The sequence below is a fragment of the Erpetoichthys calabaricus genome, chromosome 18, assembly GCF_900747795.2.
Source record: "Erpetoichthys calabaricus chromosome 18, fErpCal1.3, whole genome shotgun sequence".
NCBI classification, from domain to species: domain Eukaryota; kingdom Metazoa; phylum Chordata; class Cladistia; order Polypteriformes; family Polypteridae; genus Erpetoichthys; species Erpetoichthys calabaricus.
Window position 1 is genome coordinate 11,524,709 of NC_041411.2, and position 19,240 is coordinate 11,543,948.

At 38.7% G+C, this 19,240-nt stretch overlaps 1 protein-coding gene across 1 annotated transcript in view; it reads left to right on the forward strand.

Moving 5' to 3' along the window:
• Positions 1–19,240, forward strand: part of ncor2 (nuclear receptor corepressor 2) — a 299,537-nt gene that overhangs the window by 60,425 nt on the left and 219,872 nt on the right. The window contains 2 exon segments of the mRNA XM_051921547.1: positions 4,593–4,781; positions 18,339–18,466. Of these exon segments, the coding sequence (XP_051777507.1) occupies positions 4,668–4,781; positions 18,339–18,466 (242 nt within the window). The 5' untranslated portion in view covers positions 4,593–4,667.

Below are 19,240 nucleotides of genomic sequence, written 5' to 3' on the forward strand. Positions count from 1 at the left end.
CATACCATAAATACTTGAGGTTTGTTTTAGTTTAATGTATTTGTATTTTGTGATTTAAAGTACAAAAATGGCGCTTCACTGTCATATAATTAGTAAGTTTGAAACATTTGTCTATAAAGTAAGTAATAAAGCATTATGTATTTTTGGCAGTTATTTCTATTAACAGGCATTTTTAGCGCAAGTTTCCTCTTTTGTTGGATATGCACAGGAATACCAATTCATTTGTAACTTGAGGGGCGACTGGTAGATTAATGATAACTGGGGCTTTATCTGCTGTGTTTTAAGCCATTAGTGAAGTGCAGTGGGCACTGATGTGAAAAGGTTAGAACGATCTCTTCCAAACAGTTGTAGTTGTGTCAAGATTCAGAATGATTGAAATCAGTTGCAAAATATTGTAAGCCTGATACCATCAAAGCAGTAAAATCAGGTGCATCTGAGGGCTTACATCCAGGTAATTGATATGCTGGTTGCTGAGAAGCTAATGTTTGTTTGTATAGAGTGACATTTATGTTAAACACTGCTCCAGAGAATCTAGCAATTACAGTGACCTCTTTATAGAAAGGGGCATGCAGGGCAGTGGAGTTGGTACTCAAAACCTCTGATTCCTCCATTTATCGTACCTCCGCTCTTTGTAATTACACTCATATATTTACTATGTTAATCGAAAGCACACAACCTATTACGATATACAAAGCATTTTGGTAATGCATGCGTGAATCATCAGTAAATTTTCTAGTACTCTGACCTGTTAAAGTTTAACTGTAAAAGCTGTAGAACTTCTGCTGTGACTGTTACATTATTTATTAAATAATATTTACAAAATTTAAAATAGTTTATTTGTATTAGTATATGTCAAATTGGGCGGCATGGTGGCGCAGTGGGTAGCACTGCTGCCTCACAGGAGACCTGGGTTCGCTTCCTGGGTCCTCCTTGCATGGAGTTTGCTTGTTCTCCCCGTGTCTGCGGTGGGTTTCCTCCCACAGTCCAAAGACATGCAGGTTAGGTGCATTGGCGATTGTAGATTGTCCCTAGTGTGTGCTTGGTGTGTGGTGTGTGTGTGTGCCCTGTGGTGGGCTGGCGCCCTGCCCAGGGGTTTGTTTCTTGCCTTGTGCCCTGTGTTGGCTGGGATTGGCTCCAGCAGACGATCGTGACCCTGTAGTTAGGATATAGCAGGTTGGATAATGGATGGATGGATATGTCAAATTGGAAATTTTATACCATTACAATGTGCATTTAGTTTGACTGCATTAACCCAGCAATTGCTTCTGATTCCAACTCCACAGCCCTATTTAGGGGTCCACTGTGGGAGCTCAAATAGATAAGTGACCTGTTCAGGATTAAATGAACACCCCAGCAATATATTATAATAATAATAATTTTAATAATTTTTTGCATTTATATAGCGCCTTTTCTCACTACTCAAAGCGCTCAGCAATTGCAGGTTAAGGGCCTTGCTGAAGGGCCCAAAAGAGCAGAGTCCCTGTTGGCATTTACGGGATTTGAACCGGCAACCTTCCGATTGCCAGTGCAGATCCCTAGCCTCAGAACCACCACTCCGCCTATTTAATCTTTGCAACTCCTTTGGAATTGGGTAGTGTATAAATACAGATTGGGTGATAGGGTGATTAGGGTAGGCTGTTTACAGAAATTTGGAAGAGTTTACACCTTAATGTTTTTTAATGTTTTATATCGATAAGTAATTTCTGTTGGATGTGCATTGCAATTTCATGATGAGTCTGGATTAATAATATAATTATTTTTTTGCCTAGGCAGCTTTTTCAGAGGTCCTTGGAGAACACTGCATGAATGTGCTTATTGTCAGTTGTGTGCTACTAGACTCCAACAAACCTGTCTGTTTGGGAATGCCTTTTGTTTTATAGCGCCCTTTCTCCTTTTTTATTTACCTTAATGTGACAGTCTTGAAAGTACACCAGGCCCCCTTTGTAATGCTAATTAGATGAGCCCACACTATATTCTTTGCATTTTGTGTATAGTGAAGCTGCTTTGTTAATGTTTTCTTAAAAATATATATATATATATATATATATATATATATATATATATATATATATATATTTTTTTATGAATTATAATTCAGCACAATAAAAATGAAAATGATATGATTATACAAAGAAAATATCACAACAAATAGCTACAGATTGCCTTTGTGAGTTTTCCATTGACACAGTTTAATTTTGTTTAGAGTTCAGTGGTTTTGTTTTTTTTCCCACTCACACTGACGCCCATACAACTATCTGTTTAATATACAGTATGTCGTTATTTCTTCCTTAGTATTTTTCCATATATGCATATACTGTAACAGCCGGCACCACCATCACTGTGAAAGTCATAATCTAAGGCTAAACCCACAAGACAACTGGAAGAATGTTCTCTACATTTGAATTCTTCCCATAAACTCGGGCTTAGCAGAATCATCTTTGAATACCAACTTAGAAGGGGTGAGCTCCTGTCTTAAGCCACTCTTGGATCTGGGAATATTGAAAATTGAAGGTACTGCTAATAAGTAAGTGTTAGGAATTGTAGTCAACTCATTACCGTTACCTAAAAGACTGTGTTCTTTACACAGGCTAACAGAATGTCAGGTTATATAGCGCCTTGATGTGTGCAGTACAAGTCACAGGAGGTTCTGCTCAAGCTTTATAACACGCTGGTGAGGCCTCATCTTGAGTCCTTTGTGCAGTTTCGGTCTCCAGGCTACAAAAAGGACATAGCAGCACTAGAAAAGGTCCAGAGAAGAACGACTAGACTGACTCCAGGGCTACAAGGGATGAGTTATGAGGAAAGATTAAAAGAGCTGAGCCTTTACAATATAAGCAAAAGGAGATGAAGAGGAGACCTGACTGAAGTGTTTAAAATTCTGAAGGGAATTAGTACAGTGGATCGAGACAGTGGCTTTAAAATGAGTTCATCAAGAACACGGGAGCACAGGAAGAAACTTGTTAAGGGTAAATTTCACTCAGCATTAGGACGTTTTTATTCATACAGAGAACCACAGACATTTTTTTTTGTTTACTGACATTATTAAGGAATTTATATTTCCTTAGTATTGGATATTGCCTTTGTACCACTGAAGCAACTGTGTGTGAAGCTTTCTTGATAAAAACTATACTTTGTTTAGGAACCATTAGACAAAGTGAATCTGATGTAAAGGTTGTAAAATGAAGTAAGAGAGTGCACATCTGGAGTATGAAAATGGGATAAAATTTTTATTAGCGTTTAGATCTCAGTCGGAGCCCTTTTGACTGAGTAATCAAGAACTGCAAGCAGTAATCATGAAGATCCCCACAGATAGGTTGAAGTAAGGAGCATCAGCCATTAGACTCAAAAGCTCTGGTAATCAGTGACCTGCATGGGCAGGTGTGTCTTTGAGGACTGTCTTTATCTTCTCTTCTTGTCTGGGGTAGAGCGCTCTGGAGTTTGTGTGGCCGTTCTGAGATGTGTTTAGGGCTTTTGGCTTCTGATCCATTCCTAAGGTTCTTTTTATGACAGACACAGTTACCTGTTGCTAAACACATGTGTTTGTTTATTTGCAAATTAGTAAGGAAACTGTTAAAACTGCTATATGTTTCCTTCAGATTCCTAATAAAAGTTAGGAGCTGACTCAGTTATTCTCATTGTATGGCCGCATGATATGTTTTGGTGACCTTGATGTGTATTTTTAAACTTTGTCCATTTTACCTTTCAAAAGTACATTCTGTGCATGTAAACTGAACAGACTGTGTGAAATTGTTCTTTAGCTGTCTGTGTTTGGAAGGATCTGAAATAGCTTACTTGATATTCTGTAGATAATTAAAACTTTGCATTGCGTGTGGAATCTTGATAAAAACCTCATTTATGACAAAAACGTAAAGTGATATTTGAGGATCCTTGCTAGTAATGTAAATATTATCATCTCAGTTATTTTTAGTCAGTCAATGAGTATTTAATGCTGTGTTACGTTTACCAAGTTACTGCATGTTGATGTTAACTTTAAATCTATGAGCAAATTATTTCTCCATCTTCTTACCATTTTAAGTTTACTTACCTTACTGTTTAAATTTTTGTCAGTTGTTCAGCATTGTGTATGGTGTTTAATTCACTTCTCTTGGTTTTACAATTGCTAAATACACTTCTTCTTTTAAAGGACACTTCACAAACCTAACATTCATCAGCTTTGCAATTTTCTTGCAGATATTTGCTCAATTCAGTAACACAATATAGAGAACATGATTTAAATTTTTTTTTTTTAAGTAAGAATTAAATTACTTCAGAAGGAAAAGTTGTTCTTTAATGTATGTGATATGCCGGGGAGATGCAGGTGGCACAGTTGATCTGTTCATATGACAGTACAGAGGGTTTCTTCTGTGGAGATGATCGTCTCAGTCAGGCAACATCAAAAGCAGAGTTTTAATTTTTTATTCACCCATCTAGGAGTCTGTGAAGAAGACTGCCCTGATCTCAAGACTTTAGTGACCAGTACCTTTTCAAATTAAATATTTGCCTTTTTTGCATTAATGTTCTCCCCATGTCTGACTTGCTGTATCTGCACGTGTTCAAAATGAACTTATTTCTCTTTTCTGAACTTTTTACAGATTGTAATCCAGCTATGGATCAGAGATGAACAGCTTTCACCAGTCCATTCACTTATGTTGAAGTGACCTGGGGGTATGTCCAAAATGTCTGGATCCTCCCAGCCTGTGGCTCAGAGTAGACGGTTAGTGGATGCGCATTCCACTTCCAGCACGATGGCGATTCCTCTACAGATTCCTCGAGCTCACACGGTAAGCACTGCGTTGTATTTAAGGTGGGTGGGTTGAGGTTGTCAAAAGGGTGGAACAGTTTCACAAATGAAAAAAAGTGCCCTATAACCCGGGAGTACGTCACGGTCACGTGACAGGAAGGAACGACGTGCTCCCGGGTTGAAGAAAAGGGACTGTTTACCCTGACCCGGAAGGAATAAGGAACTGTGGACTGATTGGGCAGGAACACCTCCGGGTCAGGGTGTATAAAAGGACTGTGGGAAAGCCCAGACACTGAGCTGAGCTGGGAGGTAGAGTGGCGAAGTGTCTGGGCGAGGAGGATTTGTGATTAATGTCGCGATTGTGTATTTATGAATAGTGTGGTGTGTAGAGTGCTTTGTGCATGTGATTACAGTAAAATAAATAGTTATTGTGCTTTTACATCGTGTTTGGAGTGATACCTGACGGTCCGAGAGGTGGATCAAGGGCTTATCTGCGACATGTGCTAACTGTGTCCTCTGTCAGCCTGTTTGGTCTGTATACAAACTTTAGGAGGTCCATTGTGTTGGGTATGAATATCTGAATGTGGCTCATAATGATCACTTCGAAGCATTTCATCACTATAGGAGTCAATGCAAGAGGCTGGGAATCATTCAGGACAGTTAGCGCTGCCCTTTTTTGGCAGTGGAATAATGGTGCTTGTTTTTGTGTGAGTTCATACATTCTGTGAGGAGTCTGAGCATTCTTTCTGTGTTTGTTCTCGACTCTCTAATCTCATCTCACTGTCCAAAAGCTTGTTGTTAATTTGACTGTGCACTTCAGATTAGTCATTTGCCCATCATTGTGGTGTGTAATGGTTTCTCTTTCAGTGCTTTGATTCGTACCTTGTAGGCTGTTGGTTTCTCCAACCCTGTAATGCATAAACTTTGTTTAAAAAAACAGTTTGTGGAGTGTCAAGCTGTATATGCCAATTACTTTTGGAGCATATTCTGTAGAATATCCACTATCTTGCTTATAAGTGACCAGTTATATTCTGAAACTGCCTGAAAGTAAACTTAATAAATGTGAATTAGTCCACAGTTATATTTTATGCAATCATAATGTTGATTGTTAGATCTTTTAGTTAAACTATTGTTGTTGTAACTTTTACCTGCTACCTATAGTGTGCTTAGGATGCTTTGATAGCTTTAGAACATTAGAACAATCTAGATGAGAACAGGCCATTCAGCCCAACAAAGCTCGCCAGTCCTTTGGTTATCAAAGAGAAGCGGGGTGCACTGTGGTACCATGATTCTTTTTTGTCTCTGTAATAATGGCTTTGTGCCCGAATCTTTCATGCCATTGAATAAATATAAATGGTTATAAGTGAAAGATAGGAAACGAGTGTCTCTTAAGAAAGAAACACATACTAATGAATGTAGAGAGGGTTTGTCAAAGTCAAAGCGAACTTTATTGTCATAAAAATAATTCTTTACATTTATATAGCGCTTTTCTCACTACTCAAAGCGCTGTCCACACAGGGAGGACCCCGGAAGCGAACCCACAATCTCCTTACTGCAAAGCAGCAGCACTACCACTGCGCCACCTGTCATCTCAACCATATATAGTATACAGATAGATGAAATTGAGAAGCTCAGGTTCCACAGTGTAACAACATGAAGTGCAAATAAAAAATTAAAATTGAATTAAAAATAGAATTAAAAGTAAAGATTAAAATTAAAATTTAAAATCCAAACGACAAGACATTGTGCAAAGACAAGATTGATGCAATGTATTATGAAATCTAGATACATAAATATAGTCAATAAATATGTAATATAATAAATAAATAATGGATGTAGGTAATACAGAAATTATCAGTGTATGATAATAGTTGTTTAAGACGTGTAAACAATGACAGGTCAGAATGTTTCAAAGACTGTCAAAGTGCAGTGTGTAAAATACTTAAAGGTCAGTATGAGATTTTCAGTTCTTTTCCACAGACACACGTCTTTACAGAAAAGTGGCTTGCATGTATAAAAGTTCTGTTTTTAGAGGTAAATTCAGCGTTAGAGATGGCTTTGTTGCTAATGACTTTTGGGGTTTCAGCAGAACAACAAAGAAACAGTTTTGACTGTGCAAGAAATTTACCCCTTGTTTGTCGTAATTTATATTTTTCTAGCAGAGCTGTATACATTTTATGATCTTCCATGCATCACAGAAAAGCAGGAAAGAATGTTTTTTTCAGTGTGGTTTTTAAAGGACTTTGTATTTCTTTACAGAGTGTTTCTTTTCATGTAACACATACTGCTATTTATAAAGTCATTGACTCCTCCATCATCATGTACCAAGAAAAAAAGAATGATGTTAGACGCAGTCGCTGTATGTATGGGGTTTACACATTTACCCTTAGGTCTTTCCAGGTTCTAAATAAGCCAGTTTTGTGTCCTCCATCTGAAGGTAGAGTTTGAAGAGTGGAGGTTTGATGTCTGTCTTAATGTGGCTCTGAAACAACCTCAGCACTGGTACAGTCCAGATTTTTGCTTCTTATAGCTGTTAGTTATTTTCAGCACGCATTGTAAAATGACCAAATTCCACATTTTCAGGTAACCTTCTCAATTTAGTAATACTTTCTTTTCAGAAGAGTTTCCTAGTTTTTGCTCGAGGTTTGTGTGATTTCTCTTTAACTGGATGCTGCTGGTATATGTAAAGAAATCTTAATCATGTGCATTTCTCAAAAAGATGTTCCCGTTTTTGGTTGCAGTGCAGTTTGATTTCTTCATGTTCATTGTGTTCCTAATAATCAAGAATATTTACACTTTAAAACAATTCAAATGAATGCCTATATTTTAATATATCACATATGTAACAGATCTGTTCTTCTTTATTGTGTACTTGTACTTCGTGAAGTAAATCTTCACATGTCTTATGAACACCCCAGTTTATGGTGATTTTCAGAGTGTTGTTTTAGTTTTGATGTTCTTTAAGTATTACCTTAACGATTGTTGACATTGTTATCCTGAAGAATGATATGATTGATTAAAAAGCTGATTAACTGTTCTGTCATGGCAGAGATGCTGATATCAACAAATCTTTGTTAGGACTTTCACTTGCCTTGTAGGTAGTGTTTAATTCGAAGATCTCTGTTTCCTGGCAGTTGGAGGCATGACTCAAACGCTTTCATGGCCTTCTGCTGTAGTTGCAAGTTCTTCCCACTGTAAATGAAGACTTTTCAGTGAGGGCTGCCTTTTTGGCTGTACACGTGAGAGTGTGGCTACATCACATGCCTTGCTTTTTCTCCTGCTTTGGTCTAGACCACTACTTAAAGATAATATTGGCCAAAGCAGTTATTTTTTTTGCTCCTTCTTTGCTTTAAGCGACAGGGGAAGTTACAAAGCAAGAAATTAAACAGACTTCAGAGAAAGAAGCAGTGCTAATGTGAACTCATGTTTGTGTGTGTGTGTATAAATGTACCCACACAAAACAAAAGATAAGGCTTCAGCGCCTCTTCTAGTTGTGAAGGTGCTTGTCTGAGTGGTCATTCTGGTGTAGAGCTCTGTTCTTCGGTGGTTTTACAACCAAATGAGTCAAGCCCTTCTGGGAACGTCTGAAATTTATAATCTCACCGCAAAAAGGCAAAGTCAGTTGCCTTCAGTGGGCGTCTTCTTGGAGTTGAAGAGCTTACAGTGTTAGTAAACATACCCTCTTGTGTGCCAGGATGGTATTGCTTACCTTGTCTGAGTCTAGAAAGCAATTCTACACAACTACAATCACTTGGATTACCTACTATTCTATTTGTGGAATTCAGATATTTCGTACTTTTTATTTAAGGGTAATTTTGACATTTTTGAAATCAAATATTTTTTTTTCCCAAATAGTAGTACACATTCGTTTCTGCAGAAATGTGTGTAATTAAGTGAAGCATCATTCTGTGATGATGTGGGTTCGCTCCATACTCCCATCTTGCTTCTGGGAGTTCTTGAACCCGACAACATTGATAATGTCACCGATGAGCTAGGCAGTGAGGCACAACAAAGCAAGGGGATGGTGCAAAAAGTGCAAAAGTGCTTTTATTAAAACAGCAACAACACAGTGTCCAAATAAATAAAGTGCAGTGTATCAAAAGTCTTTATTAAATAAATAATTAAAATGAGTGAATTAATGGAGGTTAAAATCCATTAGAACAAAAAATCTTTTTAAAAAAAGAACAACTTTAAAACAATGGCTGGAAGCTTTCCCTTTAAAAACAAATCCGCCCGGTGCCTTTCTTCTACTGGTGACTGGTGACTCCCCTGCTTCTCCCATCCAGGCAATGCACCAGGGGAGTCACCCTAGCTGTAGCTGACCTGCTCTGCCTGCTGATCTGGAGGCTTCCCGATCCCTGGCTTCGGTTCTGCTCTCCCCAGACCGAGACTTGGGTTCCCCAGCGACCAGGACGCTCACGTTGGGGAATCCACCTCCCGACTCCCGCTGTCCTCCTCAACTACACTCTCAGCAGGGGCGACCACTACCAACTGCCCTAGGTGTCTGCCAAACACCCCGCTAGGGCTCACTGCTCAGCTGCCTTCTTCGCTCACTCATACACCGGCTTTCTCCAGCCTGCTTCCAGCCACCTTCTTCTCTTCTCCTAACCTCTGTTCACTTTTTTCTTTTTTTTTCTCCCCCTCCCTAGCCGCCTTGCACTTCTATTTATTATGGGGACGTGGATCAGATGTGACAATTAGCAGCTCCTGGCGCCAATCACGGATGCGGACGACTCCTCACCTGTGCACTTACTGTAAGTGAGGACCATCCGCATCATGCATCACCCGGGAACTGCTCCTGCCACACATACCATGCCCCCACGCTAAGCTGCGAGTGTGGCGATTATTTATTTAAAAAGTGGCCCTGTTGACTTGAGCTGTGGACCCCGCTACACCACACATTCATATACTTGTAATGGGAACAGCAGAAAAAAACATTTAACAAAGTTCTTAAAACACACAGCTGACCATGTTCTCAAAGTCTTGAGACTGGCCACAGGAAAGTGTGTATATATGTCTTTTTTTAGCAGAAATAGAATTTATAGGGTTATTGAAATCCTTAAAAAGTTCAAAAAAAAAAAAAAAAAGAAATTTGGACCTGAAAAGACTTTGAAAAAATTACAAAATATCCATTACATTTTGGAAAAGAAACTGGATATTTTGCACTTGGGCCAAAGTAGTTAGTGCTTTTTAATGTAGTTTTGTTAGCACGCCAGCCAACATTACCCATTAAATTCTTGCTTTATCAGGCACTACTTTGTCAGATTGCTAGAATCAATGGACAAATGCTTGCTAAATACACAATTCCAGTGTTTTTTGGTCAGCAGATAAAAAATAAAAGCTATGGCTCCAAAATGATGAAGATGGACATGATGCAAATATGTGGGCAAACATTTGACATGAAGAATATGGGTGACACTGTGCTGACAAGCCAAATAAAGGGTGAAAAACACACTGGTGATGATATGGCTGCAAGAGTAACAATGTAATTGGTGTCCTTCTTAGTTCATCTGCTGCTAACACCGTGACGTTTAGCTTAACCTCCACAGGCAGTGAAACAGCTGAGTGTCTTAACAGTGATGCGCTATTTGCTGAAGTGTTGGGGACATTGAAAGTGACATGTTTTCTCCCTATATTGGGCAACTTTCTAAAACAGTTTTTCTGTGACATCAAAATTTTCTAGTGTTGAAACATAATTCACCTTTTCTGCTTCTTTAAGAATTGCTGCCTATTTTATATCACTGCTTGAATTTGAACTATTTGATATGTCACCTTACAAACTCGTATTTAAAAAGTTGTATTGTTATGCCTTTCTTTAAAACAGGGGTGGGCAAAGTCCGTCCTGGAGGGCCACAGTGGCTACAGGTTTTTGTTCCAACCCAGCTGCTTAATAATTAATTTAATTAAACCCAGTAGTGCATGATAAATACACACAGGTGTAAATGGCAACAAGCTAAATTGAGGACTGCTGGTTTCTTTTGTCATTTGAAACTTACAGCTAATAAGGAGCAATTAAAAACATAGAATACAGCTGTTTAAGCCTAAAATAAGCAATAAGGGTTCAAAATCCTAATGAGCAATAAGGGCTTCTTATTAAGCATTTGGGTTGAAACAAAAACCTGTAGTCACTTTGGCCCTCCTGGAATGACTTTGCCCACCCCTGATTTAAAATATCAGTCAAAAAAATTAAAAAGAGCTCTGCAAAGGCGCAAGCTTGCTCATAGTAGTCACTGCCCTTACCAAAGTCCTGCTCTGTTTCTTCTTGATTCTTGATTGGAGTCTGAATTACTGTGGACTCGCACCTCAAAGTGTCTTAGCTCACTGGTTTGTACTGGGTGAACTGCCGGTGGTCAGTCACAAACCTGCAACGTCGGCCTCAGTGCGCTAATAGGAGATCTTCGTTTGTCAGCCACAGAGAGTTTTTCTGAATACTGTGAGCAGAGCACTTCCTGTTTGTCTCAGTCTGCCTCCACCTTTTCTGTGCAATTACATGACAGTTCAGTGCTGGCGGTCAGCCTTGAACCTGTAATGTCTGCTGACTAACCGCTGACAGTTCACCACAGTGCAAATCTGTAAACTGAGATGCTTTGTGATGCGAGTCCACAGACCATCTGAACTTTTTTCTTCCCTGCTACCCTGGTCATGTCATCTCCAGATCCAAAGGTTTTCCCTTCAAAAAGTTATGATGTGCTACCTCTTTATAGACAAACATTAACATTGTACTGCTTATAATCTGGGAATCACAACACCACCTATAGATATAGTTCAGGATTGTGAGCACAGTGTTATAATAAATAAATAAATAACATAGGTAGAATGTGTACTTTTTAGGAGAATACACATCACACAAACGTTCCTTGGCACCTGGCCTTGCTTCTGGTTATGCTAGTTATGTTTGTACTCCTTTCCCGCAAGCCTCACTGTTACTGTCTCTCATCTTCTTCCCTCCTCAATGTGTTTTTCTTCCTACCTTGGATCTTTTTTGTTTGGCCTTGACAGTAAGTAGCGTTTTATACTAAGGATGGATATTTCAGTTGATATTAAATTTTAATATCCTAACATCGTTCTCAAAGCAAAACGCTGCCACTTCTTATAACATTCCCATGCACTTGCTTAGCCACTCTAGCTGCTCTGCTGCTCACAGGGAGTTCCCTCTTGGGATTTCTAATCAAAAACGGTCATGATGGTGATGCTGGAGGGCTGCTTTAAAAAATAGAGCTTTCACAGAAAGCAGATGTGACTTCAATATATTAGAGCATTTGCCAATTTGGCTCTCTGCTGTCATGCTTTTCATTTTTTAGGGTTTTGCTTTTGAACGTTCAAATGCTGGTTTACTTAGTGATACTGAATGACTTTGTTACATATGCACGTTTCCTAAATTATACCACGTTTTTTATCACCACGTCCAAGGACATGAGTTGCCTGAAAACATCTGCAGCCAACAGACAGCACTGTCTCCTTGCAGACGTGTACACTTGATGTTTGACTGCATTTAAAGGGACATGGGCTGTCTAGTCTATTAGTCTAGTCTAGTTAGAGAAAGCGTCCTTCTCAGCTCTCTAGTAACTTCTTAATCAGGCCACATACTATGTGATTACACTGTTCTTTAGCCTGAGGCGCACTCTCCACTTATCATTGAGAAACTTACCTTCTGGGTTTCAATCACAAATCAATGACAAGAAAAAATGCAGGCTGAAAAGTAAAAACATGTGCTGCATTCAATTTTAATGTGCTATTCCAACTCCCAGTAGGCTACATTTTTACAAACCGTAATAGGAAGAAAAATAAAACCACTAATAAAAAAATATGTCTTTGATTGTAGTTAAGCTGCCACCAACATTTTTTTCTTTCTCGACCATTCCTGAGCCTTTGAACTGCCCGTTACAAGTTAATAGAAGCACCTCTAGATAAGTTAGCAATACTTGTTGAGGGCCTGAGCCACAACTAGATCAGCAACATTCCTGGGTTCAAAGAAGATATTTTGTCTATCAAAGGTTTCTTAAATACACAAATCTTTTCTTTTCTCTGCCACTCTTTCCCAGGACAGTGCTGTCCTTCTCATTTTACCGACTGCATCTTGCATGTGTGAGGCAGGAGGGGCCTTTTTGACTCTGACCTGGGAGTACTTCCAGTGCCTCAGCACTATAATGAGGAAGCACTTTTGGGTCACGGAGAACCTCCATATGACAGAGGACCCTCCTCTTAACAGCTTCCTCTAGCCCTCCGGGAGCTACACTAGAGGGATGCTGTCACCCTTCCTCTGTCCTCCCAAACAGGAAAGTTAATAGCAACCGTCCTGGCCTGGATGTGCATCAGTCCGCTCTGTCCATCCATGACCTGCAAGCCAGGTGAGGTAACACTGCTTATCCCAGTTGATGTTCCAGTCTTCCATTATCTCTATCACAAGGTAAATCTTGTCCTTCTCTCCTTTTGCATTGGACAGTTTGAAAATATAGTTATGGACAATAACACTTCATGAATCGGAGAACTGCACAGTTTGTTTTTCGTGCCGCTGTACTGTCACCTTCTTTAATGACGCTACATTTCGTTCTTAAAATGGAGTAATAGTTTTAAAACAAAAACCTCTTGAACCAAATTTTAGTGAACAACACCAGACATACATTTACTAATTTGATTGATGCTTTTATCCAAGGCGACTTACAGCATTTGAGAGAGATGCTATCAGTTCCATTTCCAATTGGAGCACAAGCAGGTCAAGTGACAGGTCACAGTGTCAGTAGCGGGATTTGAACCCACATGCTCTAAATTCCCAACAGCTGCTTTGATCAGAGCATATTTTCCTTTTTTTTGTTTTATGATACCTACAAAAAATGGAAACTTCAGTTAAATATAAGATGGGAAAGAAAATAAAAAACAGTTTTCCCCAACACCAATAAATAAAATGTAAATCCTACATTATAGAGTTTTGTTTGTCTTTTACTGCCTTTGTTAAAGAAAGAGAAGGACGGTGACTTCTGGGTTCAGGCTGGCATTGCGCCAGAGGCAGTGTTGTGAAATGCTGAGATAACATCTCCTCCTCATCTGCCTTCTTATCTGGAGAGGCCCACTTAAAGGGTAGAATGTTATAATCAGAGTACGGAAGTAAAAGCAAAGTATGAAAAGTCTGAAGAGTGGAAATAGCTGGGTAGACTCTGCATGGGCACATTGGGCCATACTGGTTTAGGTGTTTTACATAACAACTCAATAAACAGTTACACATGCAGTCTAGATAGAATGTTTTTGGGTTGTAAACGTTGTTAGGTGCGTCTTTATTAAAATAATCGAACGTTTAAATACAGCTGTGGTTTAGTGGCCTTTACCTCAGAATCTGCCTTATTGCAGCATAATTTCCCCTCAATGCTTCATTTGGTGTTTTGTGTTCTTATGGCGGAGACACATTTTCTTCTCTCTCTATTTTTCCTCATCCCCTCTATGTACACACAGTGCAAGAGGTAAATTACACATTTAGTGCTTAGGCTGAAGAAGTGTAAAACATATTTTATTTTTGAAGCATTTTTTTCATCTTTGTGTATACTTTATTTAGTGTGGTGTTTTCTGTTAATAAATTATAACACACGACTACATAAATTTCCTTTTCACACATGATAAAGTTCATCCTGTCCTTGAGATTTGTAGAAAGTAAGGTACTTTCTAATAAAATTGTATAGTAAAAGATGCTACACCTCATTAGGATACCATTGTGAACCAGTTTATTGCAACAAGTGGTCATTTCATATTTCCAAAAATAGGATTGCTGGTTTTTGAATATTTTAAATACTACAGTACCAAACAGAACAGGTACAAGTACCAGAAAACAATGCATACTGTGTCACTGCTGTGGTGACTTTGTTCAGTCGGTAGCAGGAAAAGCCACTTCATTGTAAAAGGTGCTTATGGCAAAGTGCAAAATTTCCAAATTACAACTTGAGGTTAAAGATAAACTGTCTCAAGCAGCCACTCCAAAGTTTAAAATGTCATGACTACAAGAATTTGCCCGGCCTAGGTATGATTCAGAGAAGCACACTCCCAAGGGTAATTGATTTTAAAGGTGCCTGACATCTTTTGAAGAGACTTACATGATTACTAAAAGCAAGCCTTTGACATACGCCATTACAGTAGCTCTTACCACATTTAATGCCAGAGAAATCAATGCAGAAAATGATTTCAAAGAGCTCAACATGAAGTTCATTTTGGCTTATCTGATTGCTTGTGTACATTTGCCACTCATTAATGAAGAAAGTGTTTGAATACATATGGCAGTGAGACTGCTCATGGTGAGTTTTTCAGGTGCATTGCAGGTTAAATAAACACAAACGTAATATAAGAGGCACGGGAGAGCAGTGACTTAACTGTAACAACAGATGAAAGCTCAAATGTGTCAGGAAGACTGTGTGAGGCAGGTGTGGCGGTAAACTGCCACTTTGGCTTGGGTAATCTCTGGTATGGCCGTGCACTGGGGATGGGAAACAAAGTCATAGATTTGCTTTGGACTGCTGACGGGGCAAAGTGAACTGGTGGCAATGCAAAATAAAGCAACTGGGAGGCTTCTGCACTTGGAGTTCACTGTTTACCCCACTGACTCAAGCTGGCAGTGCTGAGGGCTCAGAGATCTACTCATCGATTGAGAAGACTTGTGATCTTTACAGCAATATCTGCTTGTTCATTGATACAGATTAGAGTCTTAACTACCGTAAACTGTAAAGTGCAGTATGTTGTCACCAGAGGTCCATGAGGAGCTGTTTTACTCCTGCTAAGAGCCCCTCTTTGACTACAAGTGATGGCGGAAATGTTTGTAAACATATCCTATAACTCGCTTGCGGTTCATGTTCAAATGCGAATATATTTATTTAATTGACTATAATAGTGTTTTGTTCACAATTTTAGACTTTTTTGCTGTATAATAGTTGTGGCTTGTTCTTCTATTATTAAGCTTTAATAAGCAACATTTGTGATTTTAAGCACAAATGATAGAGAAAATTAAGTGAATTATTATTATTACTATTTTTTCACACAAAGTTAAAAAGAGTGATTGGTAGCTGGACTATTCTTCATTTTGCTAGTGATTCTCCTTAGTGAGCTGCTCTCTCCGCAGCATGTAAATGTGAAGTGTAGGGTCAAGGGCCTGAGTGAAATATCTGGAAATCTCTGCCCGGCAAGGTCTGTTTACCTGCTGTGCCAAATTGTGAAAATAGCTACACAGTTTGTTGATCCAGCATGTATACGTCCTGTGAAACGTGACGATTCTGCAGTGTGTGACAACGCAGATTATGAAATGTGCAAGTTTATGATTAGTTCAGTACAGCTGACACCCTTAAGCTTTTGTTTTGTATGAGTGTGGAAATGCCATGGACTCCAAAGCACATAAAGACGAGCACTGTTTCCACATTTCCAAGTGGACATTGCTGTTTGCCACTTGCTTCACGGCCTATCTCAGCATGTTGTGATGATAAAACAAGTTGTGCGTTCAGGTGGCAGTTAATGAATTAAGACAGAGTTTAGCGCTTGTCAGGTGGAAACTGCAATTTATGTAGCTGTCAGTAGCAGAAGAACGGTGCAATTGTACACATCATGGAGTCCTTACTTTTTTATGCTTAGCTGTCTTTTGTATTATACTGTCATTCTTAGTTTTGTTTATGTCATTTCTGTATTTGAAATTAGGATATATTGTGCAAAAATGTCTTTATTTGAATTTGGATTAAGAAATAGAATAACAATTGCAGTAAACGTTCTGACAAGAACAGCTGTGACACTGGTAGTTGCAGACCTAACACACGGCTTTCAAGATTACTGCCTCATTACTTACCTTGGAATGTCATCTTTGAACATTGTAATCCCAAGAAATTTAACAGTTCACTTTGGTAAATGTGCATGAATCCCACACTCTTTGGAAGATTAACTTGCAAATATTCTGTTTTCAGTATTTTAGGAAGGAGCTGATGAAGTGAAGTTGTGGTAAATAAATTGAATGCTTTCTAGTAGTTTTGTATTCAATTGTTCATTCAGTGTTAGAGTCTGGAATTCTGATCAGTTTTGTAGGATTGTTGCCCATTATTTCATGATGGCGTGTGAGCTGTTGATAAGTATAAATACTGGGAGGATCCCTGATGTCTCCTATTTGGAAACTAAATCACCTTCTGTTAATTTCAATCTGTGTAGCTCCCATACCTCAGGGAGTTACTCCTCCATTTGGGAAGAGGGGAATAAAAACACAATTAATTTTCATTTACAGTCTTTTGTGTTTGGATATGTTCTTATTTTTGTTTACCAAGGGTATTATAATTTGTCATCTTTAATAACTAAATAACATCTGAGAAAGATTCATGATCAAATATTCACAATCATTGCTCAGCTATGTTATATGGGTTGGAGACGGTGGCACTGACCAAAAAACAGGAGACAGAGGTGGAGGTGGCAGAGTTAAAGATGCCAAGATTGGCATTGGGTGTGACGAGGATGGGCAGGATTAGAAATGAGGACATTAGAGGATCAGCTCAGGTTGGACGGTTGGGAGACAAAGTCAGAGAGGCGAGATTGTGTTGGTTTGGACATGTGCAGAGGAGAGATGCTGGGTGTATTGGAAGAAGGATGCTAAGGATAGAGCTACCAGGCAAGACGAGAAGAGGAAGGCCTAAGCGAAGGTTTATGGATGTGGTGAGAGAGGACATGCAGGTGATGGGTGTAACAGAACAAGATGATGAGGACAAAAAGATGTGGAAGAAGATGATCCGCTGTGGCAACCCCTAAAGAAGACAAAGAAGATTACTCAATGTTTACCTTTTTCTGTTTAAATTGGTGTCTTTATTCCTGGCTCCCTAGTTTTTTTTCCCCCATTTAAAAGAAAGTAAAAGCTGCCTAAATTATAACACCTTTTATAAAGGTATCATTCAGAATCTGTCCATCCTTTTTTCTTTTAATAGTTGCCTTTTAAATATGGAGGCCATTCCTGAAGCTTGATTGTAAATTCATGTGTGTGACAAGTAGAAAAGCAACAGTAACAGGCTGCAGTGACTTTGAGGCTAGGGATCTGCACTGGCAATCGGAAGGTTGCCGGTTCAAATCCTGTAAAATGCCAATAGGGACTCTGCTCTGTTGGGCCCTTGAGCAAGGCCCTTAACCTGTAATTGCTGAGCACTTTGAGTAGTGAGAAAAGTGCTATATAAATGCAAAGAATTATTAAAAGAATTATTAATTCTGTACTACTTTGATATGGAAAACATATTAATCCATGTATGAACAAGCAAATTAGACTGAATTCTGATAATTTTTCAAACTTTATATATTATAGCAACTTTTAAGTGCCATGAAAAACAGAATATTGATCAAACCAACATAGTATCATTTTCATAGACTTAAATTGGCATACTGTAATTGTGCCAAGCTGTATTTAACTGTATGATACTTGCACACAAACTTCTTCAACTTTGAGGCCTTTTTTTGTCAAATGTATATTGTGTGTTTCTTGCTGACTAATTTTGTTTTATCCATTCCCAAATATATAAAGAGCTAGCACTCTTGTTAGTGTAAACAGGCTCATTGTTTTTATCTTTCCCAACTTTCACATCCACCAACCACATCTAATTTTTGTTTTGTTTTTCAGGAAGCAGGAATGCTGGATTATCACATCCATTCCAGAGATTACGGTTCATTTGTGACTCTTTCAGGCATGACTCAACCTCATAGACGAAGACTATCTTTACTATCTGAATTCCAGCCTGGCAATGAAAGGTTGGTGGCAATGTTTGTTGCAAAATGTATAAAGGAAGTTTCTTAATATTATAAAATGTTTTGAAGTGCTCTGAGTATGCAGAAACAGATCTCTTTTTAGATTTCATTTTGAGGGTTAGGTTTTTTATATGTTATCTATGTTGACTGCTATTGCGTGAACACGCTCTATGTGACATACATTAATGAATTTGGAGAATGCTCCGAAGTACTACTGATTGTAAAATTTAGTTTTCTTGAGAGAAGTCTAGCCATTCTATCTTGTCCTCTAATATTAACAAAGGCAGTTTACCCATGGAACTGCGCCCTACTGGTTGTGTGTTGGTATCTCTCCATTCTCTGTAGTAGTAATAGTACAGGAGGACAGCATTTTTCTGACATGCAGCAGTCAAATGAGGAGGAGCAGTCTGTTTGCCTTATTGGGCAGGTCTACCTAACAAAATGGCCATTGAGTAAACAGCATTCTTGTTTTTGAAGTGTTAATTATGAAGTATTTGGTGCACATCATTTTAGATTTTTTGATAGTTTTGTTTATTTGCTTTTTATACATGATATGTTTCAACTAATGGGCAGTTTGCTCTAAAACTGGAATTATTTCAGAATGAATAAAGGTTTTTTTTTTTTTTGGTCATCATATTAACCCCATACAGTATGGGTCCTGCTGTAATTTCTGGGCCAGGGCATCTTTTGTTTGTGATCTACAAGTTCCCCTATTTTTATGGTTCCTCTTGACAGAGCATTCATTCCCCTGGGAGTGTCATAGCACTCTGTGGTTTT